This window comes from Acinonyx jubatus, chromosome B4 (genome assembly GCF_027475565.1).
Source record: "Acinonyx jubatus isolate Ajub_Pintada_27869175 chromosome B4, VMU_Ajub_asm_v1.0, whole genome shotgun sequence".
NCBI classification, from domain to species: domain Eukaryota; kingdom Metazoa; phylum Chordata; class Mammalia; order Carnivora; family Felidae; genus Acinonyx; species Acinonyx jubatus.
Genome location: NC_069387.1, coordinates 31,550,297 through 31,571,880, shown reverse-complemented (window position 1 = coordinate 31,571,880; position 21,584 = coordinate 31,550,297). Strand labels below are relative to the sequence as shown.

The 21,584-nt window shown below is 41.6% G+C and overlaps 1 protein-coding gene across 3 annotated transcripts in view; it reads right to left on the bottom strand.

The window, feature by feature from the left end:
- CCNY (cyclin Y) overlaps positions 1–21,584 on the bottom strand; it is a 310,791-nt gene that overhangs the window by 215,201 nt on the left and 74,006 nt on the right. Inside the window, exon 1 of one of the 3 annotated variants that reach the window (XM_015078879.3) lies at positions 12,621–13,072. The exons of the other annotated variants lie outside the window; for them this stretch is intronic. Coding sequence (XP_014934365.2) covers positions 12,621–12,774 — 154 coding nt within the window. The 5' untranslated portion in view covers positions 12,775–13,072. Of the gene's footprint in view, positions 1–12,620; positions 13,073–21,584 lie in introns of those variants that run through there. 3 annotated transcript variants of the gene reach the window in all.

Sequence of the window (21,584 nt, the reverse complement as noted above, 5' to 3'; positions counted from 1 at the left end):
GCAGACACTGACAGCCCCAGAAATAGTCACAGCACTGAACACTTGGTCTTCCCATCTTTCTACCAGGAGCCTTTTCAATCCTGTAGTAATGGCTCAGGCAACCCTGTTTCCCTCTGTGCTCTGTAACAAGGGTGCTGAAAACCACCTCTCTAATGAATAGCTGCATTCTATAATGATAACGTTTCCTAACAATGTGTGCTACATGGGCGCAGAAGAGGTTGATTATACATTTTCAAACCTCAGGCTTTTGGAAAATATCTTCAAGTTCAAGAATTCAAGAATCACTTCCATTTGTATCTTTATACTTTTACATCTAAGGGACTGACATTTTTGGCTCAAATATTTTTAGAGAAAACAATTAATTGTCAGGAATACAACATCACCACATTTCTTGGAGCATTCTTCATCTAGACAAGCTATAAATCAAGACTTAAATTTTTAACCTCTATTTCAAGAAACCAATGCCACCACGTCCTTATTCCAGCAGAAGTGTCCTCAGGTAAAGAAACTGACTCTTGAAATCAAATAAATAGGTACCTCCTTAAAATTTTTTTCCCTAAATGTGTAACAGTGCCACACAGATGCAACAAGGGTTTCCCCACTCCGCCCCAAAGGTTTCTACTAAGATGTTCTTGAATGTCAGACCCAAGAATCAAACATCCTGTGTTCACTGCCTGCCCCTGGAGGCCAGGTTATCAAGCTGTGGTTGATGAAATTTCAAAAGATCCATAAAATACTAAATTGCACTGAGCATTGTCAAACCAAGCCAAAGCTACTGTCAGAAAACATAGACCAGAGAATTACAGAATATACAAGACATTCCATTTTTATATTCTTTATCAGAATAGCCTCTCAAAAGGAAAACCCACTGTGAGTACTATAAAATATGAAAAACCCACACACAGCACTAGCCGATTTTAAAATTGAAGTAAAAAATAAAACTGTTGGCTAAAAGAAGAAAAACTTACCGTACCTTTCAGTATACTAAAAATAAGAAAGAAAGAAAGAAAGAAAGAAAGAAAGAAAGAAAGAAAGAAAGAAAGAAAGAAAGAAAGAGAAAAAGTAAAAGAAAAAGAAAAAAAGAAAAAGAAAAAGAGAGAGGAAAAGGAAAGAAAAGAAAAAGAGAGAAGCTGTAAGGGAAGAAGATTAAGTGATTTTTGAATTTGAGTAAATAAATTACACAACTCCCTGGTGCACACCATCCATTGTCAGAAATGCAGGCAATGTCTATTCTGTCAATAATACCATTAGAAGCACCATCTTAGAACACGATGCTAATTCTAAAGAGTTCAAATGAACAATGCAACGCTGTGCAAAACTGGTAGAGGAGGGGCAGGGCATCATTCACATCAAGTCTGAAGTTAATGGCACTCCCTGGAGCAGTGCAGCCTAGAGTCTATAAAGTTCTACCCCAGGCCTTGAATGTGTGAAAGTGACCAAGACAGCCAAACCACTAGGAAGTTACTCTGTTTATTTTTCACCTTGAATCCTAGAGCCTGTAACTCAATGGTCCTCAAGAGAAGTAGAGGGAGAGTCGCTCCTTGGGGAAATTGTATTTGGCAATGTATGGAGACATTTCTGGTGTCATGACTGAGAGTGGGGGTACTCTACCAGCATCTAGTGGGTAGAGGCAAGGATGCTGCTAAACATCCTACAATGGACAGGGCAGCCCCCACCACCAACAACAAATATCCCACCCAAAATGTCAATAATGCCAAGGCTGAGAAACCCTGGTATAGCTTCATTAAGAACTCCTGCTTTACTGAAAAGGTCCCTGAATTTTACACTAAGAAGCTAGGCTCAGTAAATACACTTTCACATGTGAATGTGGCTAAACAAGACAAAAACCCATATGAACATTACTTTGAGAAATAAAAAACTAAAAAGTACATTGTCAATTTATACTGTTATTCTCTACTAAATATCAATATTATAGTTTGACACGTTTCAGTGTTAATTACAGCCAGATACAGATAGCAAGGAAAAAGCACTCATTTGATACCATGAAGTATCAACCTTCCATGTCCAAAGTGAATATACAGATCCAGTCTGAGGACACAGGAGACTAAGGGGCAAGGACAAGGCTGCATTAAGCCATGCCTAGTGGAGGTAAGTGGCTTCCATCTAGCAGAATACTGTACACACTCACCTACAGACATGAGCCCTTTGCACTTAGATTTTCACTTCGGCCAAACACTCCTTCCCACAATCCCCTTCATTCTTTCCTTCTAGTCCTGTCACAATGTTGTCTTATAAATACCCAGGCAAAGGAACAAATTTCATTTTCAAAAAATTCAACAAATGTTCCTCTCAATATGTACTAGTTAAATGAGAGAAGACAATTTTATCTGGATATCCAGTCTCCTGGTTTCATGTCAGAAGTCCACAGGGCCTCTCCCAGGAGACCATCTCCATCAACTCAGAAAATCACTGCCACGCTTGCTATCCATCCCAAATTGGTCTCAAGGATGCAGAGGCACCCAAACATCACCAATTATAAAAGCAACCATTCCACTTCTGATGCCTATTTCTCACCTCTCAGGGCCTGGCTGTTACAATGCATGCTGCCTTGCATTTGGGTCCTCCCTGACTTATCCCACCTTAACCATTCTGCCACAGCTCCTCCTCACCTTCTTTGTCCATACACTTGACCTCCAACACCCAGAGGCTGCCAACAGCTTCATAACCTGAGCTACAAAGTAACCCTCCTACTGCAGAAGAGAACCCTACAACAGCCCAGTGTGCACAGAGAGCATGCATGGTGCTTAAGATATGTGGCCTGTCTGAAACAACCATCTTCTACACAAGCAAATGGTTTACAAAGCAAGAATATATTCCCTACCCCTTAAATTTAACCCTGAGTGGTTAATACTTCTGAATATCAGCTTTGCTAGGCTTTACTTCCTACAAAATATAAGAAATGGAAAAATCAGACATTAGATTTACTTTAAAGAGTCAAATATATGCCAAAAATAAAGTGAATAAACAACTTGTATCTCTTCAGTAACATCAACTCTAGCTCTCAGAAGAAAGAAGGCGATCTCTAATGCTATATAAACCCTGTTAACCAGTGCTTTCAAGTAAAACTACACATTAAAGTAACAGCACGCTTACACACAACTGGAGAGAAAAAAGGCTGTGGAAAAATAAAATTACCCATATAAACTGAAAAAAGTAATACTCACTGTAAATGAAGTAATCCTTGATGAATTTGTGAGTTTGAAATTTTTGAAACTAAATTAAACAAAGCATCATGATTTCATTTTTCAACCTGGACTTTGACAGGATACACAGGAAGTCCTAAAACCTAGACTTTTAAGCAACTATACAAAGTCTGCATCCATACCTAAAACCAAGAGACAGCTTAAAGGATAATTATGATTATACTTAATGGAATAGCTGTAATCAATTAATATTCTATAAGAATATAGAGTCATAATGGACAGAATACTGAATTTAGAGTGAAATCTTTTCTTGAGAGGCAAAGAACGGACCTCTTAACCCATCTATCCATGCACTAATTTCTCTATTGGTAAATGTGCAGAGTGAGACATGGAGTTTACCAAATATAATCAAAATATTTTTAATAACTTCTTTTCCCTTTTTGCCCACCAAGAACAGAAGCATCCATCCAAAGGAAAGAATTTGTTTATAAAATGTTTTAAACACTACATTTACAGTTTTGCAACACAAAGCTATATTGCACATGAACTCCCATGCAGGGTATTTCCTGTTCTTCCTCCTTAAAGCCAGAAGGTCTATAATCAGAGGTATCCAAAATAGAAGTGACTTGCATTTCATTGTCCAACTAAGATTTCTGCAAGGCTCAAAAAGCAAACTGGCAAGGATGCAATTGCAATTGCTGACAATTATCTTTACTATACCTAGCTGTATTTTTCTCAGTGCCAAAAGCCAATTGACATGTCTACAGATGCTAGTACATTTCCACTGAGCGTGGCACTTACAACTATCATACCCAATGAAGCCCCCCTATACATCCCCAGTAGGGAATAAAGCGTACAAAAAAATGACCCAGGAATTAAAATTCATGTACTAGGTAATGCAGCTACAAAGTAATGAAGCCAGGTTACAGTAATTTTTTATCAAGGTAGTATAACCATGGAAAACTAGACACTTAGCCTAGAAATATTACCATCACCAAACATTTTAGAACTTCCTTTTTAGAACCGCCTTTCAGTCCAATTTTTCAACCATATTAAAAAACAAATCAAAAATAAAATTTTCTTTACAAAGTCAAAACTAATGTATAAAATGTCAATATTCTGGGGCGCCTGGGTGGCTCAGTTGGTTAAGCATCCAACTTCGGCTCAGGTCATGATCTCGCAGTTTGTGAGCTCAAGCCTCGCGTCAGGCTCTGTGCTGACAGCTCGGAGCCTGGAGCCTGCTTCAGATACGCTGTCTCCCTCTCTCTCTGCCCCTACCCCGCTTGTGCTCTACCTCTGTCTCTCAAAAATGAATACATGTAAAAAAAAAAAAAAATGTCAATATTCTGACAAAGATGAAGAAAAAAAGATCTCAAGGTTTTCCAATCCAGTTTTTAAAAACTTGGTGCACCTGGATGGCTCAGTTGATTAAGCATCCGACTCTTGATTTCAGATCAGGTCATGATCTCACAGTTCATAAGCTCAAGCCCTACATCGGGCTCCACACTCTCAGTGTGGATTCTCTCTCCCTCTCTCTCTCTGCCCCTCCCCCACATTCTCTCCCTCTCTCTCTCAAAATAAACATGTTAAAAAATAATAAAATTAAAAAAAATTTTAAAAATAAAATAAAAACAACCTTCACAGCAAGGCAACAGAGATGTCCAGAGTGTAGTAGTTTGTAGCTAACCAACTCCTGAGGTGATCTCTCCTCTCAGATTCACTGAAAGACTTTCCAGGCAAAATCTTACTGATTTGAAGTTATCTGTCAGATGACAACAATCCATTGGAGCTTTGGAACACCCCTTTCCTCCAAGTAGCAGATAGTGAAAAGAGCCCCTAGAAGTAAAGGAAGAGAGCCAGAGGAAACAGCTACAAGCAGCTGAGAGAAGGAAGGGAGAAATGGGTTAGAGATCTGAGCTCTCTGCAATCGTGGATCTAGGTAGCCTCCTTCTAGAAAGAAATGGGCACAAACAGCCCCCAATAACTTGTTTCAGGCTGACTGAGCTCATTTTTCAGCCCATCAGTTCTCCTTTATATTTTTTTGTTTATTTATTTTTGAGAGAGAGAGAGACAGATCACAAATGGGGGTGAGGCAGAGAAAGAGGGAGAGACACAGAATCCCAAGCAGGCTCCAGGCTCTGAGCTGTCAGCACAGAGCCCAATGTGAGGCTCAAACTAATGAACCCCAAGATCATAACCTGAGATGAAGCTGGAAACTTAACCAACTGAGCCACCCAGGCACCCCAAGTAGTATTTTAATATAATAAATTTATGCACATGTGCACCTTAAAAGTTTCTCTGAAGAATAAAAACAAAACAAAATAAAACAAAACAAAACAAAAACCTGGCTTCAGCCTCCATCTAAGGGTACATACTAACATCAGTAGGAACGTTACTCCCATGGCACAATCAGCAGACTGCCTGGGTGGACTCTATTATTCCCAGGAGTCCCACTGCTCATTGCATGCCATCACGGTATGACTTTGGAGAGACTGCAACCCAGAAGGACAATAAATGTTAGAAAGAGTAATATTTCTATTCCAAATTCTACTGCCAGCAAGATTCCCATTTAAAGGTTATACAGCTGTGTATAACCTCATCCTACCCAGCTCTAAAATTCCAGTTATCTTTCTGGCACTACCTTATGAACACTGACTGCATTGATGTCTTTATTAGGATGAGCCCCTCAGGCTTCTAGCCTCTCTGGCTATGGAAAGTTCAAACACACTTTGTTGTATATCTTGGAACACATTTAATATTTAATGCAAGAAAATCAACATAAGTACTATGTTCAATGACACACATCCATCTAGTACTTTTTGGTTTATTAAGCATTTCAGCTTCATTTTGATTCTCATTTTAGGTACCTCAGGGCATAAAGCAAGACAGTACTCTTAGACACATTCTTTTTAAGCAAAAAGGAAAGTGAGGCCCAGCAGGACAGAGGTCCCCCAGTAAAGGCAGAGCCATGTCTGAAACACAGGTCTCCTGATTATTCAGCTCCTGCTCTCATGCGCTCCACCACACTTCACAGAGCTAAAGGCACATCCCATAAACCACCTGGGAAGACCCTGTCCTGGATTTATCCTTCTTGAGCCCTGATTCATTCTTCAGGAAAGGCAGGATAGAATAATGTTGAGAGTCTCAGAGTACAGAGAAGAAACAATCTCCTGACCAAGAATCCCAGCAACAAACTACTCACCGTTTCAAGATGATGCAAAATGCTGCAGGGAAAATGAACTCTTTCCCTCCTTCCAGCCATACGCTGAAAATCTGAAAATGATACTGAACACATGATATCAACTGCTATTGCCATGGACTGAGCCTGGCTGCCTATATGTTGACTCATGAAAGGATTTGTACTCTGAAGTATGACAAGCATGATACCATCAACAGCACTCTCGTGAAAAATACCAAATGCTGCTTCCCTAAACTAAATATGACACGCTTGGAGCTAAATCTCTGACCCTGTGTGACTAAAACAGAATTTCAAAGCCACTCACAGGTCCTGCATCTTATTATTTTTTTCCTTTTGGTTCTGCTCTTTCCTAGATACCAACAAAATTTAATCTTTGTGTTGGTTTCATCCAACCAGAAATGTGAAAGTAATTTGTCTCCTTAAGATAACAGAGACAATCAGCTTTGTAGAAAAGGGTGAGAAAATTTACCATTCAACAAAATCATTTAATCTTTCACTCCTCTCAAAAAGCAGGCAGAAAAGTAAAAATCCTAATCACAAAGTATTGTCAACCCAAAGAATACAGACAATGAACGAATGATGGGCTAGGCATGGGAAGAGGGGGGCCAGATTTTAGACCCAGGTCACTCCCTACTTAGCTGTCACAGGGAGTTGAGAGGTGGAGCTTTAGCAGGTGACAGCAGATTGAATCCCAACTCTGCCATTAACTAGCTATGAAAACTTGAGCAAATTTCTTAACCTGTGAGTCTCAATTTCCTCTTCTGTAAAATAGAGAGAAAGATATAAAGATTTTTAAAAATACAGATCAAGTAATCAGCACAGCACTTGGCCCAAAGTTAACACACAGTAAATTCTACTGCCCTTGTCCATGATTGGCATAACCTGGGCAAGAGACAGCACCTCTCCAAATTTCAGTTTCCTTATCCGTAAAATGAGGGTGGGCAGCAATGACTCCATGATTCTAAAATAGAGAGGAAAATAAGTGTAGTAGAGATCATGGAATCATCATAGTGCTTTGGAGAACAGCACTCTCAGCAAACCTTTAAAGTGTACCTCTCCACATTGCCTAATATGCATCAGGCCATGCTTGATCAGGGTGTCTTCCCAAGTCTTACAAGCAGTGCAGCTAATAAATCTTAGCCTGGAATGAAAGTCCAGGTATAGTTTTGCTAATCAGGCTGGAAATGGTAAGTGGGTCTGAGACACAAGAAAAATGAAGCCAAAGGGATGAGGCTGCAGATATCCAAAAAAAAAAAAAAAAAAAAAAAAAACCAAGAACAATAATTTAAGCTAATACTATAACAGGTGCTTAGATCTTAAATTGCTCTTTTGTCTCCCCACCCTTGTAACAGTGAGAGCACTTTTTCCAGTCATCTTTCCCATACCGAGGATGAGCCCCTTAGGCTTCTAGCTTCTCTGACTATGGGAAGTGAAAACATCATTTGCTGTATATCCTAGAATACAGTTCATGTTTAATAAAGAAAATCACCATGAGTGGCTATGTTCATAATTGCATATGTTCATGTAGTACTTTTTGGTTTATTATGCATTTTGGCCTCATGTTGATCTTTAAGGATGGAAAGCCACCGCTAAAGCCATTCATCTGAAGAGATAAGGAAAAAAAGATTAAATATATCACATTGTTAAGCAGACTTCCATTAGCCATAGTTTATTTCAGTTTAGGTTTTTTTTTTCTTTTGTATGCTTTCTTTGTTATGTTTTCTTTCTTTTCTTTTCTTTTCTTTTTTAAGGTTACTTATTTTGAGAGAGAAAGAGGCAGAGAGAGAGAAAGAAAATCCCAAGCAGGCTCCACACCATCAGTGCAGAGCCCGATGCAGGGCTCGAACTCCTGGAACTGTGAGATCATGACCTGAGATGAAATCAAGAGTTGGACGCTTAACCGACTGAGCCACCCAGATGCCCCACTTTAAAACCTTTCTTAAGTTTCATTTTCAGGATTTTGCCGTACCTGCTACCTCTCAGGTCAAAACACAAACAAAACCAAAAAGTTTCATATCCACTATACTTTCATTATTACAAGTCTTGTCATTCTCTATTTCCCTCCTATGCTTCTCATGCAATAAATATTCAAGATGATACTCTGACTCTGATGTCTTGAAGTTGCTGGCTTCACTCATTCATTCAAACAAAGAGTGTCTTCAGGGCAGCAGGCACTTGGGTTACATCAGTGAACAAAATGAAAATCTTCTAGTAAAACTTAAATACTAACAGACAGAAATAGTTGTTGTTATGACATATGTATATAAATATTTATAATGCACATTATAGGTGATATGAAAGAAAAACAGTAATTCAGAGAATGTGTACCAGGATTGCTGATGGGGTAACAGGAGAGATGTTAAATGCAGGCCCATCAGGAAGGCTTCACTGAAAAGGTGAGGCTTGAACCAAGACTGAAGGCAGTTGAGAGAGTTAGCCAAGAAGAAACACAGAGAAAAACATTCCAGGCAGAGGGACAGAGCAAAGGCCCTAGGGTGAGAACATGTCAGGTTTATTCAAAAACCAGCACTGAAGGAGGCCCATGTGGCTTGTGTGAGCTAGCAAGTAAGCCAGGAAGCAGGAAGATCACACAGGGCCTTGAAGTCTATTATAACGACTCCATGGTAAAAGTCCATTGTAAAGTTCTTATTTGATGTGGAATAAGGAATCACTCAGTTTTTGAGCAAAGGAGTCACATGCTAGTTTTTTTGTTTGTTTGTTTGTTTTTAAAGGATCTCACCATGGCTGCTGTGTTGAGAACAGACTGTAGTGGGCAAGGGTAGAAGCAGGGAGACCAGTTAGGTGGCTTAGCTCAGAAGAGCAGCAGGAGAGGTTTTGAGAGCAGTTAGATTCTGGATATATTTTGAAGGTTGAGGGCCATTCTTTCCTAACAGATTAGATACAGAATAATAGAGAAATTGGCTTGTCAAAGAAGACAACTGATCTACAGAGGATGAAACTGCTAGCAATCATTTTGAGGCAAAACCCTAAATTGACACTTTGGTACAGATGTTACAGGCATCCTGTTCTACTTTCCTCGGTCTCATCAAATCTCAAATTCTCTTTAAATCCACCCCTCTTTCTCTCCTCCCACAGAAATAATCTAATTAGAGAAGGGCACTCTACTGCAGATAGATGATATTTCCTCTGAGAAACTGTGGCTATGACTGCAAAGACAGACACCCTGCCCCAGGCTATCCAAGCAACAATGGAAAGTTTCCATGTGTCATGTACTGGCTGTATGACTTTGGGCAAGTCATTTCTCCTCTCTCTGCCTCATTCTTTTGTCTTAAAGTTAATACTATCCACAGGGTTATTGTGAGTATTAAAAGAATGAATAGATATCAAGCAGTTAGAGCAGCATCTGACACAGAGTACACAATATATAAGGAGTACAATTATTACTGTCACTGTCATTAAGTCTTTCTGTTATTTCTCAGTCTCAGAATAATTTTATGAGAAATAATATCTACAGAGCTGATGAGTCTAATATGTATTATTCCAAAAACATGAATAATCTAACACTAAGGTACTGAGTACAGGGCAAGTTGCTGGTAGGTGTCATAGAAGCCTAACTGCCCTAACTCAGTCACTAAAACAGTACAGGACAAATATTACCCATTGTGTGTTTTAGGCAAGGAAAACATGGATTCATACCTCATGTCTCTGTGATTTTAAGAAGCTGACCTATCACAGAAGCCCCATGAACTTCTCCGAACTTTTCAACTCTAGTTGTCTGAGATGTCTTAAGGAATATAAAGATGGTATCTAAGCACTTCAGCTTTTGTTACATACCAGAATCAAGAATGTTTCAGCTGTGGTTTTAAAGTGTTCACTAATCATCTAGCAATATAATTCAGAACTTAAAATCTGTATCTATTTCTATATGCTACTTAACTTAAATCTGTTCTCTTCTCCCAGCTTCTGATACTGAATGAGTATCTATGGGAAATGCCACCGAACAACAGGTAACACTTTCAAGACTTATCCAGCCTGGGATTCTCAATCCTACCTGCATCTTAGAATTACCTGGAGAGCTTTAAACATATTAATGCCAACGCCCACGCCTAGATCTCTGGTGTAATTGAAACCAACATTGAGAACTATGGATAGGCAAATCCTATAAGTATTACTTATTGAACGGGAGAGACAAAGAGAGTATTGTTTAAATAGTGAATTAGTATATCTGGATTTAAACTAGCATCATCTGGGGTGAGTTCTGAGATGGGAAGAAACTACTAACCTAGATTAGAAATCTTCTTAAACTGCCCCAGAGTCTCTTACACTATCCTGAACTTCCAAAACAAGAGGTGGTAATCTTCCATATGTTTTCTCAAAAATGACTTGATGACCAAAACTTAGTTTTCTTGCAAATGAAAGAACACACAATACTATTCTATTTTCCTTTGGCAAAATCCTTCCAAGACTTAGTGCCAAATAAATGGTTATAATTACTATTTTTCTCCATTTCCTTATTATAGTCAATAATAGTATATAGCTTGCCTTTAAGAAGTATGAATCTTCCTTTCATCTCTATTTTTCAATTCATTATTTAAAACATAAAGCCTCTTCTCAGTAATAGTGCATAACATGGAGAAATTATTTCCAAATGTTTTTGCCTGTCAGCATTGTATAAGACTGGGTAATAGCTTTCTATAATAAACTCATTCATTCATTCACTCCTTTAAAATACAATACTTACTAAATCTTTACTATACACTAGAAATGACATTTCTTTCAGCTGCTTAGATCATACCAGTGATCAAGACAGACCAGACCTGAATATTCTTCTAGATGCCTTTAAATGCATAAAATTAAAGTAGAACTATAGGGCAAAGACATCTAAATAATAGGTTAAGATAATGGAAATCTAATATAACTACACTACAAATACCATATGGAACCCTAATTTACTAAATGTCTACTATAAACCAGATGTTATATTAGTCCCTTTAATATATGGTATTCATTTAATAAAACTGCTGTGGAGTAGAGATGACATTACTATTTAGAAGAAATTAAAAGAGGCTAAACAGTGAGAAAATTCTTTCTTTTAGCAGTTTAAATTTGGCTTTCCACATTAGAGGAAATTCTACATCCCAAAGCTGTCAAGAATAACTTGTGACAGAGTTGTGTCAATTCATTTCAACAAAAAAATTTTTCATCTTAGTTCAACTACATCAACTGTGAGATTTGGGGGCTTAAAAAAAAAAAAGAAATAATCACATTGTCATAAGAATATGTTACCAATTTCACATTTTTTTAAGTTTTTTATGTAAACTGTTTCAAGCATAATGCATAAACTACCTATCCATAGATATTAAGCCACGCAGCTTAAGGATAACTTAGTATTAACAAATATACTGAGACCAATAAAATACATAAACATTACTAGGTACAGTGATGAATCCTTTAACTTCCTTTACAAACACTAGTCCAAACCAAACGTCACTCAGCTCAATCAGAAATCTATAGGACTGTAATTCCACCCCAAGGAAAAACTGGGTGACAACCCAAAGCTGTCTCCAAACCATTCTAATGATAATCTAGTTTTGTTTTTTGTGTTTTTTTAATTATTCGTGTGAAGCTATACAATCCTACACGACCCTCCCCCCAAAAAAAATCTTTTTTTTTTTTTAAGTTTTTAACGGAAATAGGGAACTGCCAATTGGGGTCAATTTATAAGTTTCCGGGGGAAAGCTGATACATGCCAACCCTGTTAACTAACTCTAGGTAGAGACTGATTCCAAAATGGGATTCACTCCTTCCTCATTTACACCAAGGATCATCCATTCCCTTCGCCTTTTAAAGGACAAACGAGCTCACTCTGATCGTGCACAACTTGGCTTGTAGCTACGTTCAGACAGTGCCTGGAACGCAGGCTTTCGGGCCGCCCCCGCCCCAGAACTGGCCGCTCAAGTCTGGACGAGGGCCAGCTCCTGTCACCTCGCGACCTGCGCCCCTCTGCCCCCACGGTACTCCCGAGCCGCCCGCCGGCAAAGTTTCCCCGCCGCTCACTCGGGGGTACATCCGAGGGGGCCACTCGGGGTCGGGAGGACCCCGAGCTCCCGGGTTACGGAGACGAAGACATCGTCCTGCCCTGGTTACAGAAGCAGGCTGAGAAAGCAAAAGCAGCCTCGGCCATACAGACGCCCGGTTGTGCAGGCAGAGCACCGCGGATGCAGGCGGGGTGCGGGGACGTCAGAAGGGGGCTCAGCGAGGTCCCCGCCCCGCCACCCGGACTCGCCCGCACTCACCGTCGATGTTCTCCCGGTCGCTTATGTGCTGCAGGTTGCAGCCCGTGTCCTCGCGGCTCAGGTCCGTGTCGGGCCGATAGGACTCCAGTCGGGAGTGGGCATTCCTCCGGAGCTTGGGGCTGGACGACACGCAGCACGAGGTAGTGTTCCCCATCTTCGGTGGCCCCCCGACTCCTGCTGCTCTCGCCTTCCTCCCCGTCCCCGGGCGCGGGGCGCGGGCGGCGGGGGCGTGAAGGGGAGGCCCGCCCGCCCGCCGCCGCGGGAGGGGGCGGAAGCCGCGGCCGGCCCCCGGGTCAGCAGCAGCGGCGGCGGCGGCGGGGCCTCGCCATGGGCGGTGGCGGCGGCGGCGACGAGCGGGCGGCGGCCCCGGCTCCCCAGGCTCTCCCTCGGCCTTCGCGCGCGCCCGCCCTGGCCCGGCGGGCCTGTCTGCGGCGGAGGAGCGCTCGGGTCCGCGCGACTGCGGCCGCCGAGCCTAGCTCACCCCGCCGCGGCCATGGCGGGCGGCGCCGCGCAGGCCGCCTCCCCCCTGCGCTTCCCGGTCGGCCCCCGGGTCCCCGGCGGCGGCGCTGGCCTCCGCAAGAGGTTCCGGTTCAAGCGGGGGAGACGCGTGTCCGCGCGGGGCGGAAGAGCTGGCGGGCGGACGTGGGCACGGCCCTCAAGCCCCGCGCAGCGAGGCGCGGTGCTGCCCGCGAGGATGCTCGGGCGCCCTCCCCCGCCGCAGCCCCCGCCCCGCCCCGTCGCCGCCTCTTCCCTCTGCCCTGGAAGCAGATCGGCGGCCGAAGAGGGAGGTCCCGTGCCGGCGCGGCCGCGCGCGAATGTGGGGTCGGGACCTGGGGCCGCGCCTCACGCAGGCAGGCGTGAAGAGCCGCAGTCCACGCCGTTGGAAGCTTAGCGCCTCGGTGTCCTTACCCTCCCGGTCTCCGCGTCCTCCACCTCCCTCGGGCCTAACACTGGGACGAGAGGTGTGTGTGGCGGGCCTGCGCCGCCCTGGGCCCGGCCGGGTGCCGGTAGTCCGCAAAGGGGCCGGAGCGAGCCGGGGCGCAGACAAGGAGCCGGAGGGGAGGGCGGGGGGCACGGGGTGGAGGAGGGCTAGGGTCGCGGCCGCCGCCCTGGGGTGATGGAGCCTGCGTGGCTCACACCCGGCAGGGGGAGGGGGGGGGCAGGGGGAAAGCTTGCTTTCTTTCTTTCTTTCTTTCCTTCTTTTTCTTCTCTTAAGCATTAAAAAGGAAACTGCATGTTGATTTGGGACTTCTCACTTGTTGATGTTTGCCAGGATTTAGTGGCCTTGTATTAAGCGGTGAAATAATTCTTGGGGCCCCCTGGGTTACATTAATGTTGAATTAGCTGTAGAGTGCTTTGAGTTTCTAGGAAGTTAATGTGAAGTAGAGACAGATCACTTAACACCAGTTGTCTTTCTTTACTTTTGAATGCTGTCGGGTTGTGCCCTGCCGCGACCAGTCTGACCTGAGGCATGTGAGAGTGCCTGGCTCACAGCAGAAATTCAGGAAATCGAGGGCTCCATTCCCTCCCGACACCCCAGAAAGACCTTCTTGCCTCAAGAGCATAAGGTGGCAGAAATAAGCTCCCCACTCTTTTTCCAAGTAGTCAATGAAGAAGGCACGAGGAGACTCAGGGAAAAAATGGTTTTGAGCACAGAAAAATCTGGCACAACCTTCTTAATTTTATATATGAGGGAACTGAAGTCGCGAAAGATTAAGTGCCTTGATTTGCTCCACGTCTCAGTACTAGTTAGTGACAGTTGCAAGTACTAAAAGGGAAGGAAAAGAGTAAGGGAACTAACACTTATGTAGCATCAGCAACGTGTTATCCAGTTACTGCTCTGAACTGGATTAATGCCATTTGTTGGGATCAGTAGCAGATGTCCTTGGAAAATAAATGGCATCAAAGTGCTGATGCTGACAGGATGAGAAAGGAACTGTAAAGGGAAGTTCCAATGAACTGCAGCCCTGAAAAGGTGGGTAAAGAGCAACAAGACACAATAATGCTCTTTATTAAAGCAGTTCTGACCGTCTTGCTTCCCAGGAAAGTTTGGGACATAACTGCAAGTCAGTGAATGCGTATATTCACATTTTCAAGGCCACAGTGTGTGGGTAAGATGGATGAAAATTGGGACAGGGGTTACCATATTGTCTGCTCTGACTGCTGTTTTATAATTTGGACATTATAAGCACCCAAATACTGAACCATATGTGTATGGCATATCCACTCATGCATATTAAATACTTTTCATTTAATTGCAGAATTTTTAGTATTTATATTAATGATATGGCTTGAAGGGGTTAATAGGAGAGACAGAGTGCCATCTGCAAGCTTACTGTGCTGGCAGGTCATTCGGGAGTGTTAACTGAAAAGAGCCTCTGGAGGTGAGGGAAGACAGGACTAGGGGTAGAGATAGCCACAGATTTTTGGCCAAAGGATGGACAGCCACTAGTCAGCAGAGGTTTTTTGGTTCCCCACCTTCCCCATCCCCTCTTTGACATTCCTGCTATGTTCCCTTTAGGAGTGCACCTGTTGGGCTTATTCAAAAGTGTGACTTTTGGTCAACAACAGGCCCAGACTTAGTGCTAAATCCTCACCAGTGATTTACCTGAGTGCCACGCCCCCTGCCCCTCCCAACACACACATACCTCAACACAAACATACCTCCTCCACAGAGAGCTACCTCCTCTTTGACACACAATGAGACTTTAGAAGAGGTTGCAGAAGCAAGGTGATACCAAGATGATAATGAAATGTGGCATTTATTGAACATCTGTTAGAAGCCATGCTCTGTACTGTTTTTTTTTTTACATCCTCAGCCTATGCTGTTTCCCACATTTTACAAATCAAGACACTTTCTGATAATTAAACCCAAGATCAGACTACTGAGAAAAGGTGTAATCAGATTTGAACCTTGGTTCTTACTGTGAAGTCTATAAGGTCCCCTCTCAGTTGTATCCACCCCAACACCTCCTGCCCCCACCAGTAGGTATCACTGAGCAGGAAGGGAGGAGAGAAGCAGGTTAGAATAATGAGAGAAGAAATCTGCAAAGCTTTGGAGTGAAAAAGAGATTCTAGTGTTGCTTCTTCCCTTTTCTATTCTTTTTGAAGGAAGCTGGCAGTGACTGCTTAGGACTAGCTCTAGACTTGAAGAAGAGAGGGGAGCCTTATTTCTGTGGGCACCGCCCTTCTGACCAGAGTAAGTAGACATACAAGAAAGTTGAAGAGAAGCAAGAGAAGCGTATGCAGAAATAACATGTGCAGTTAGCCACAGCATCTTTGACATTGTGCCACGTGGGAATCTAAATGCAAGAACACTTCCTCAGTAGGGTAAATCTAGCCCAGGATTGGGCCAGAGGGAGAGAGAAAAGATGAGCACTGCAAGCCAAAACCCCTGTCCTCAACTCAGTCAGTTTGAGAAAATATCAACCTGCATCTACTCATAACCCACACCCTGCTCTTTAAGCAAAAACAATCATTTGGGCATTTTTCTTTCCTTCGGCTTTCGCTACGATGACTATTTAAGATTGTGGTCATTGTGAAGAGTTAAATATGGAACTTGGGTGAACCAGCTAAGTCAGTGCTCTTAAATTTTTTTTTTAGGAGTAGTAGCTTTTTTTGAACAAAATTTTCAATGGAACCACAGTATTTAAAACGTGATTGGTATTAGTATTAATCTATAAAATCTACTTATAAAAAACTACTGAGAATAAGCTACCTTAATTGAATCAGATCTTCAGTCACACTTCTATCCATGAAATATGGATCAGTCACTTGCACAGTGCCCTGAATCACCTCCTAGAATACAGAAAACACTGAGCCAAGTTAACCCAGGACCTGGACTTTTGGTCAAAAGAAGAAAAATGGGTAGAGTCTTGGGGGAAAAAAACCTTCTCAGAGTATATCTGCCCTTTCCTTATCACTTGGTAACCAGGTTTCTGTGTTAGTTACTCAACATTTGTGAGGCAGTTATGAAAAAACCCAGACCCTTTGTGGTACCACCAATGCTCTTCCTGTCACCCTCTTATTTTCTAGTGACCTCCACTGTAGATAAGGCCTCTCCCTAGTACTTGAAGGTAAGTAGTCTACAATGTAACCAGCTATTGGGGAAGTATTTGCTTTGATAGCCACTTGACCTTGACCAAGGTAGGTGATTCATTTATTGATAAAATATTTCTCAGAAGTGTACTGAGCCAGGCACCTTAGGGATACAAAAATGGTAAAATATAGTTCTTGCCCTTGAGAAATTCATCATCCAGTAAAGTAAAAAAATCAAAAGATCAGATGTAGAACATGTCCATCTGTGTGAGTGATTGTGGTCACTTAGTGGTGAAATCTGAAGAATGCCAAGACTATATATTAAGTAATTTTCTCCCCTGTGGATGCATGTAAAATTCCACTATAAGAGATTTATTCCTATGAAGTAAAGAATTATACCCAGAGATTCTGTCAGAGTGAAAATTCCCACAAGCAATTAACAATGGCTAGTATATTTAAACACTAATGCCAAGTCTTTTGTACTAGAGTAACTGCCAGGAACAATATGTTGAGAAGGATTCTAAGGTCCTGTTTCCAGCCCAACAGGGAAGAATGCTGCCCTAAGGAAAGGAGGAGGAGGAGCAGGAGATAGCACTTGTGCCACATATTTCCTATCCATGAGTCAAACCTTTGTTTATGGAACAAATAATGAAGCTGGGGACAGACAGAGTCTTTGGGTTTCTGGGCAAAGGCCCACAAGGAAACTGATTTATCTACCACACAACTGAGAGTTCACCACCTGTCCCCAGGCTAATCAGCCTTAAGAAGTCTATTCTTTCTCTTGCCATTGCCAAACTCAATCTTTATTCTTCTGTGCTCAGCAGGAATAGAAATGGTAAAGGTATGTGCAATCTTTGAGAACTAGGATAAGGCAAATCCCAACATCTCACAGGGTTGGTCTGACTGGGAGAGGCTGTTACTTCTCTACTCAGGATCAGTCCTCCCATCTTCCCTTGTTATGGAATCCTCCATTTTGTGAGGACCAGCAGCATGCCCCCCTCAAAGATGACAGCTGGCCATGTGACTAGTTTGGCCAATGATATGAATCTTACAAGAAAGCTCTCTGGTGGTATTTCCTCTTTTGTTTCTTGGAATGTGGACACGGTGGCTGAAATTCTAGCCTGTGCTTTGTAATACCAACTGACCTTGAAGATGAAAGCCATGAACTAAGATCTGTCCCTGTATGCTTCTTTTACATGAAAGAAATAAACTATGTTGTATAAGCCACTGTTATTTTGTATTCCCAAGTAATGTGCAGCCAAATCTGATCCTGATTTGTTGAGGATCTGATATTATCCTTTGATAGAGTTTTATGTCTCTGTGTCAGCAGTTTTCACTCATTGGCCCCCAGAAAATGGGGATTCTGACCTACAACTGGGCAGTCATCATGTGTACTTGGCTGCCCATAGTAGAACGCAGTTTGGAATGGGAAAATGCAATAGGCAGGCTCGAGCCAAGGTAAGATTTTGTAGCAAAAAGAAGTTGTTCCTCCAAAAGGCAGATTAGTCCCCATGGAAATTGAAAGAATTAACTGCCTGATGCATTATTTTAATACAGCATTCTTTCAGTATTCCCAGAACTGGAACTGAGCATACTATGCTGTATGTGTGTCTTACAGACATACTGTGGTAGATATTAAAGATCCACCTGACCCAGGAAATTAATTCTCTCCTGTTCAAAAAGTTTTTTCTGGACCTCTCTTCATGACTCCTCCACTGACTATTTGGAAAAAGGCTAGAAAGTTGGTTTCTGCTACCTTATATTCTTCCAAACACAGGCAAGAAGTCTTTCTAGTCAAAGATGGTTGGCACTGGGGATGTTGGAGGGGATTTCTCCCATGAGCCAGGCACTTTGCATACCTTTATGTTAGTTAACTGGCCTCACGTTAGACCCTGTTGCCAACATGACAAAAACCAGCAGCATTTTAAAAGTAAAATAAAGATAATTGATAAATTGTGTTAACTTATTGCCTGTACCTCACATGTATGATCTCGAGGGAACTTTAAACACTACAGCTATAATTCAACATTCAGACAGCCCTAGTGTCCCCAGGAGCAGCTGGTAGATCCTGCTGAAGTGGGCAATCCTGTCACCTCCCTGCTTGAGGTTTGTCAATAGCCTCTCACTGGCTATAGAATAAAAACTCCACTCTGCCTGGCATTCAGGCCCACCTTTCTCCAGCCCATCAGCACTGTTCACAGTTAACAGGCCTGTCATTCTGGTCTCACTTTACTCGTGTGACCTCATTGCCTGAACACCTTTCCTCCTCTGCTGCCCAGCTCCACGTGTTTTTAATCCTTCTTAGCCTTCAAGGCCCAACACAAGCACTGTTTTTTCTCAGTCCCTCATGCTGGAAACCATAAACTCACATAGGTTTTTTCTAAAACCATCCATCTTTTCTAGTTGTTGTTTTTATGCATTAATTTCTTTTATCTTGCCTACTAAACTCTAAACTCCTAAAAGACACCCTTGTTTGCTTCCCTGAATCTTCTTTGCAGCACTTTGCCACGTGCCTGGCATGAAGGAAGTGCTCAAGGACTATTTGTTACCTGATAAGAGGTTAGACAACCTGAACACGCTCCTTTTTTAACCCCCTCAGTCTTTTGGTACTTTTCTTTCTCTCCATCCTTTATTGTCAGCAAGGAAGGACCTACTGAACTGGAGGCAGGGAAAGGGGGTTGTGTTAGTGATGATTGTAGAAAGTCTCCACTGATAATTCCCTTTTATAGTGTGTTGAAATATTTGGGGAAATATTTCTTGCGTTGTAAAGCTTTTGAGATCCATAGAGATCTACAGGCAATAAAGTGTTTATTACCTTTTATGCCTTCTTGCAAATTAATTAGCCAGGAAAACAGCTTTATGAAATGAAGTTATGCTTTTCAGAGCCTGGTTCTGACCGTATTAGGAAGAAACACATTAGAGAGTGTCATTCATTAACTTGTCCACTTCAAAAAGAGAAGATGGAATCTCAGAGCTTAGATTGCCATGCTTCATGTTTTTTTAAACCTGAAAGCACCCAAGTCCAGAAGAAAAAAGGTAATATGCCGTATATGTGTATGCATGTGTGTACGTGCATGGAATACATACATGCTCAAAAGCCATTGTTCATTCAGTTGACAAATTTTGCCAGTTTGTCCAAATCAGTGAAAGGGCAGATTGCCCATGTCTAGAGACCTTTCTTGTCACCGCTGGGGAGGGAATGCTCCTACATCTAGTGGGTAGGAGCCAGAGATGCTGCTAAACATCCTATAGTGCACAGGACAGCCCCCACAATAAGCACTGTACAGCCCAAAATGGCAGGAGTGCCAAGGTTGAGAAACCCTGTCTAAATTTGCCAGTTATTCACTTCACAAATGTTATTCATTCTTTCTATTAGGAGGTACACATCCTTACACTTCTCATAGCATCTGAAAGAAAATAACAGCAATTACACTCTATCACGAATTCATTATCTAGTTTAGCTTCCCACTGAAAACGGTTTAAAAGGAAAAAGTAATACTTGTTTAAAAAAGAAAAAGAAAGATTGTTGATTTCAAAATACTTCTTATAACTTCTACAGGAGGTCTTTTAAACAGTCATTCTGGTTCCAGTTTTCCCACGTCATTCTAGAAATATATATATATGTGAGCTTGGAAACATGCCCAGTTGCAGATAAGCAGGCCTGTAACAGACTTTTTTTTTTTTTTTTAACTAAATGAGAAAAAAATCTAAGAGCTTAGAAGCTTAAGAGCCTCTTTGAGAACATTGTTGAGATGATGTGCAAGGCACAGAAAACACCACTGGATTTACTCTTATTTAAAGTCAGAGATTAATGACATTTCCTTCGTATTAGCTCTCATTCAGTGTTTTGTTAATACTTTCCCCTTTTTTGAGGGGAGCATGATTTCCTTCAGCCATTTGATCATTTCCCATATATTTTCTTTTATGATAATGTGATCATATTATATATATATATATATATATATATATATATATATATAAACTTTATAGCCTCCATTTTTTTTAGTGTCTTAAGTACTTTCCCAAACCAGTTAACAGTTTTTAAAAACAATCACAACAGCAAAATATATCCTATATAGATGTGCCATAACTCATTAAACATTCCACAATTATTGGACATTCCATTTGTTTCTTTTCAGTATAATAAACAGTTCTGAGGTGTGCATTTTGATATACTGATCATTTTTGCATCTACTTATTTCCATAAAAGGAATTAGTCTGAATCATTTTGACCAGATAGGAACATCTTAAAATCTCTTGATAAGTGTTGCCATATACCATTTTAGAGAGTTTATGCCATTTTGCAATTGTTTCCTTACTGAAACTCAAAGCTCAGAAAGGAACTTCTGGCCATTCTATGATCTGTAATTGGATGAGTTTCCATTGTCTCTGACAACATTTTATATACACTTTTACCCCCAGAATTTATTATATTTTACCCACCTCTCTCCAAGTAAACTCTGAAGTAGAGAACAGAACTTGTCTTATTTGTTTGTCGCCCCAGTATTATGAAAATAAACACCTAACAGGCATCAAGGTACTGTCAGGTAAATCTCCGGAAGCAGTAATTGTGTCAATCTTAGTTTCCCTGTGATGGACCACAGTGGTTTTATACATCTAACAAAGGGAGGCTGCATATAGAGAGCTGTGTTCTAAATCCAGTCCTGACAATTCTTCAGCATGTTGTTTTCCAAGTTCTGAATTACTTCAGTGTGTCCTGTTATTTCTATTTTCCTTCTGTCCAGCAGGTGAACTTATAGCTGATAATAACCTGCAATGTTTCTTCATAATGTCACCTTATCCCAAGACCTTCAAGAGCCATGATTGTTACAAACCTAATAGAAACTTCTTTCTATTACTTAGTTGCTATCCTTCTGCATTTCTTGGGAACTTTACCTTGGCAGGATATGTGACGCTAAGTTTTAA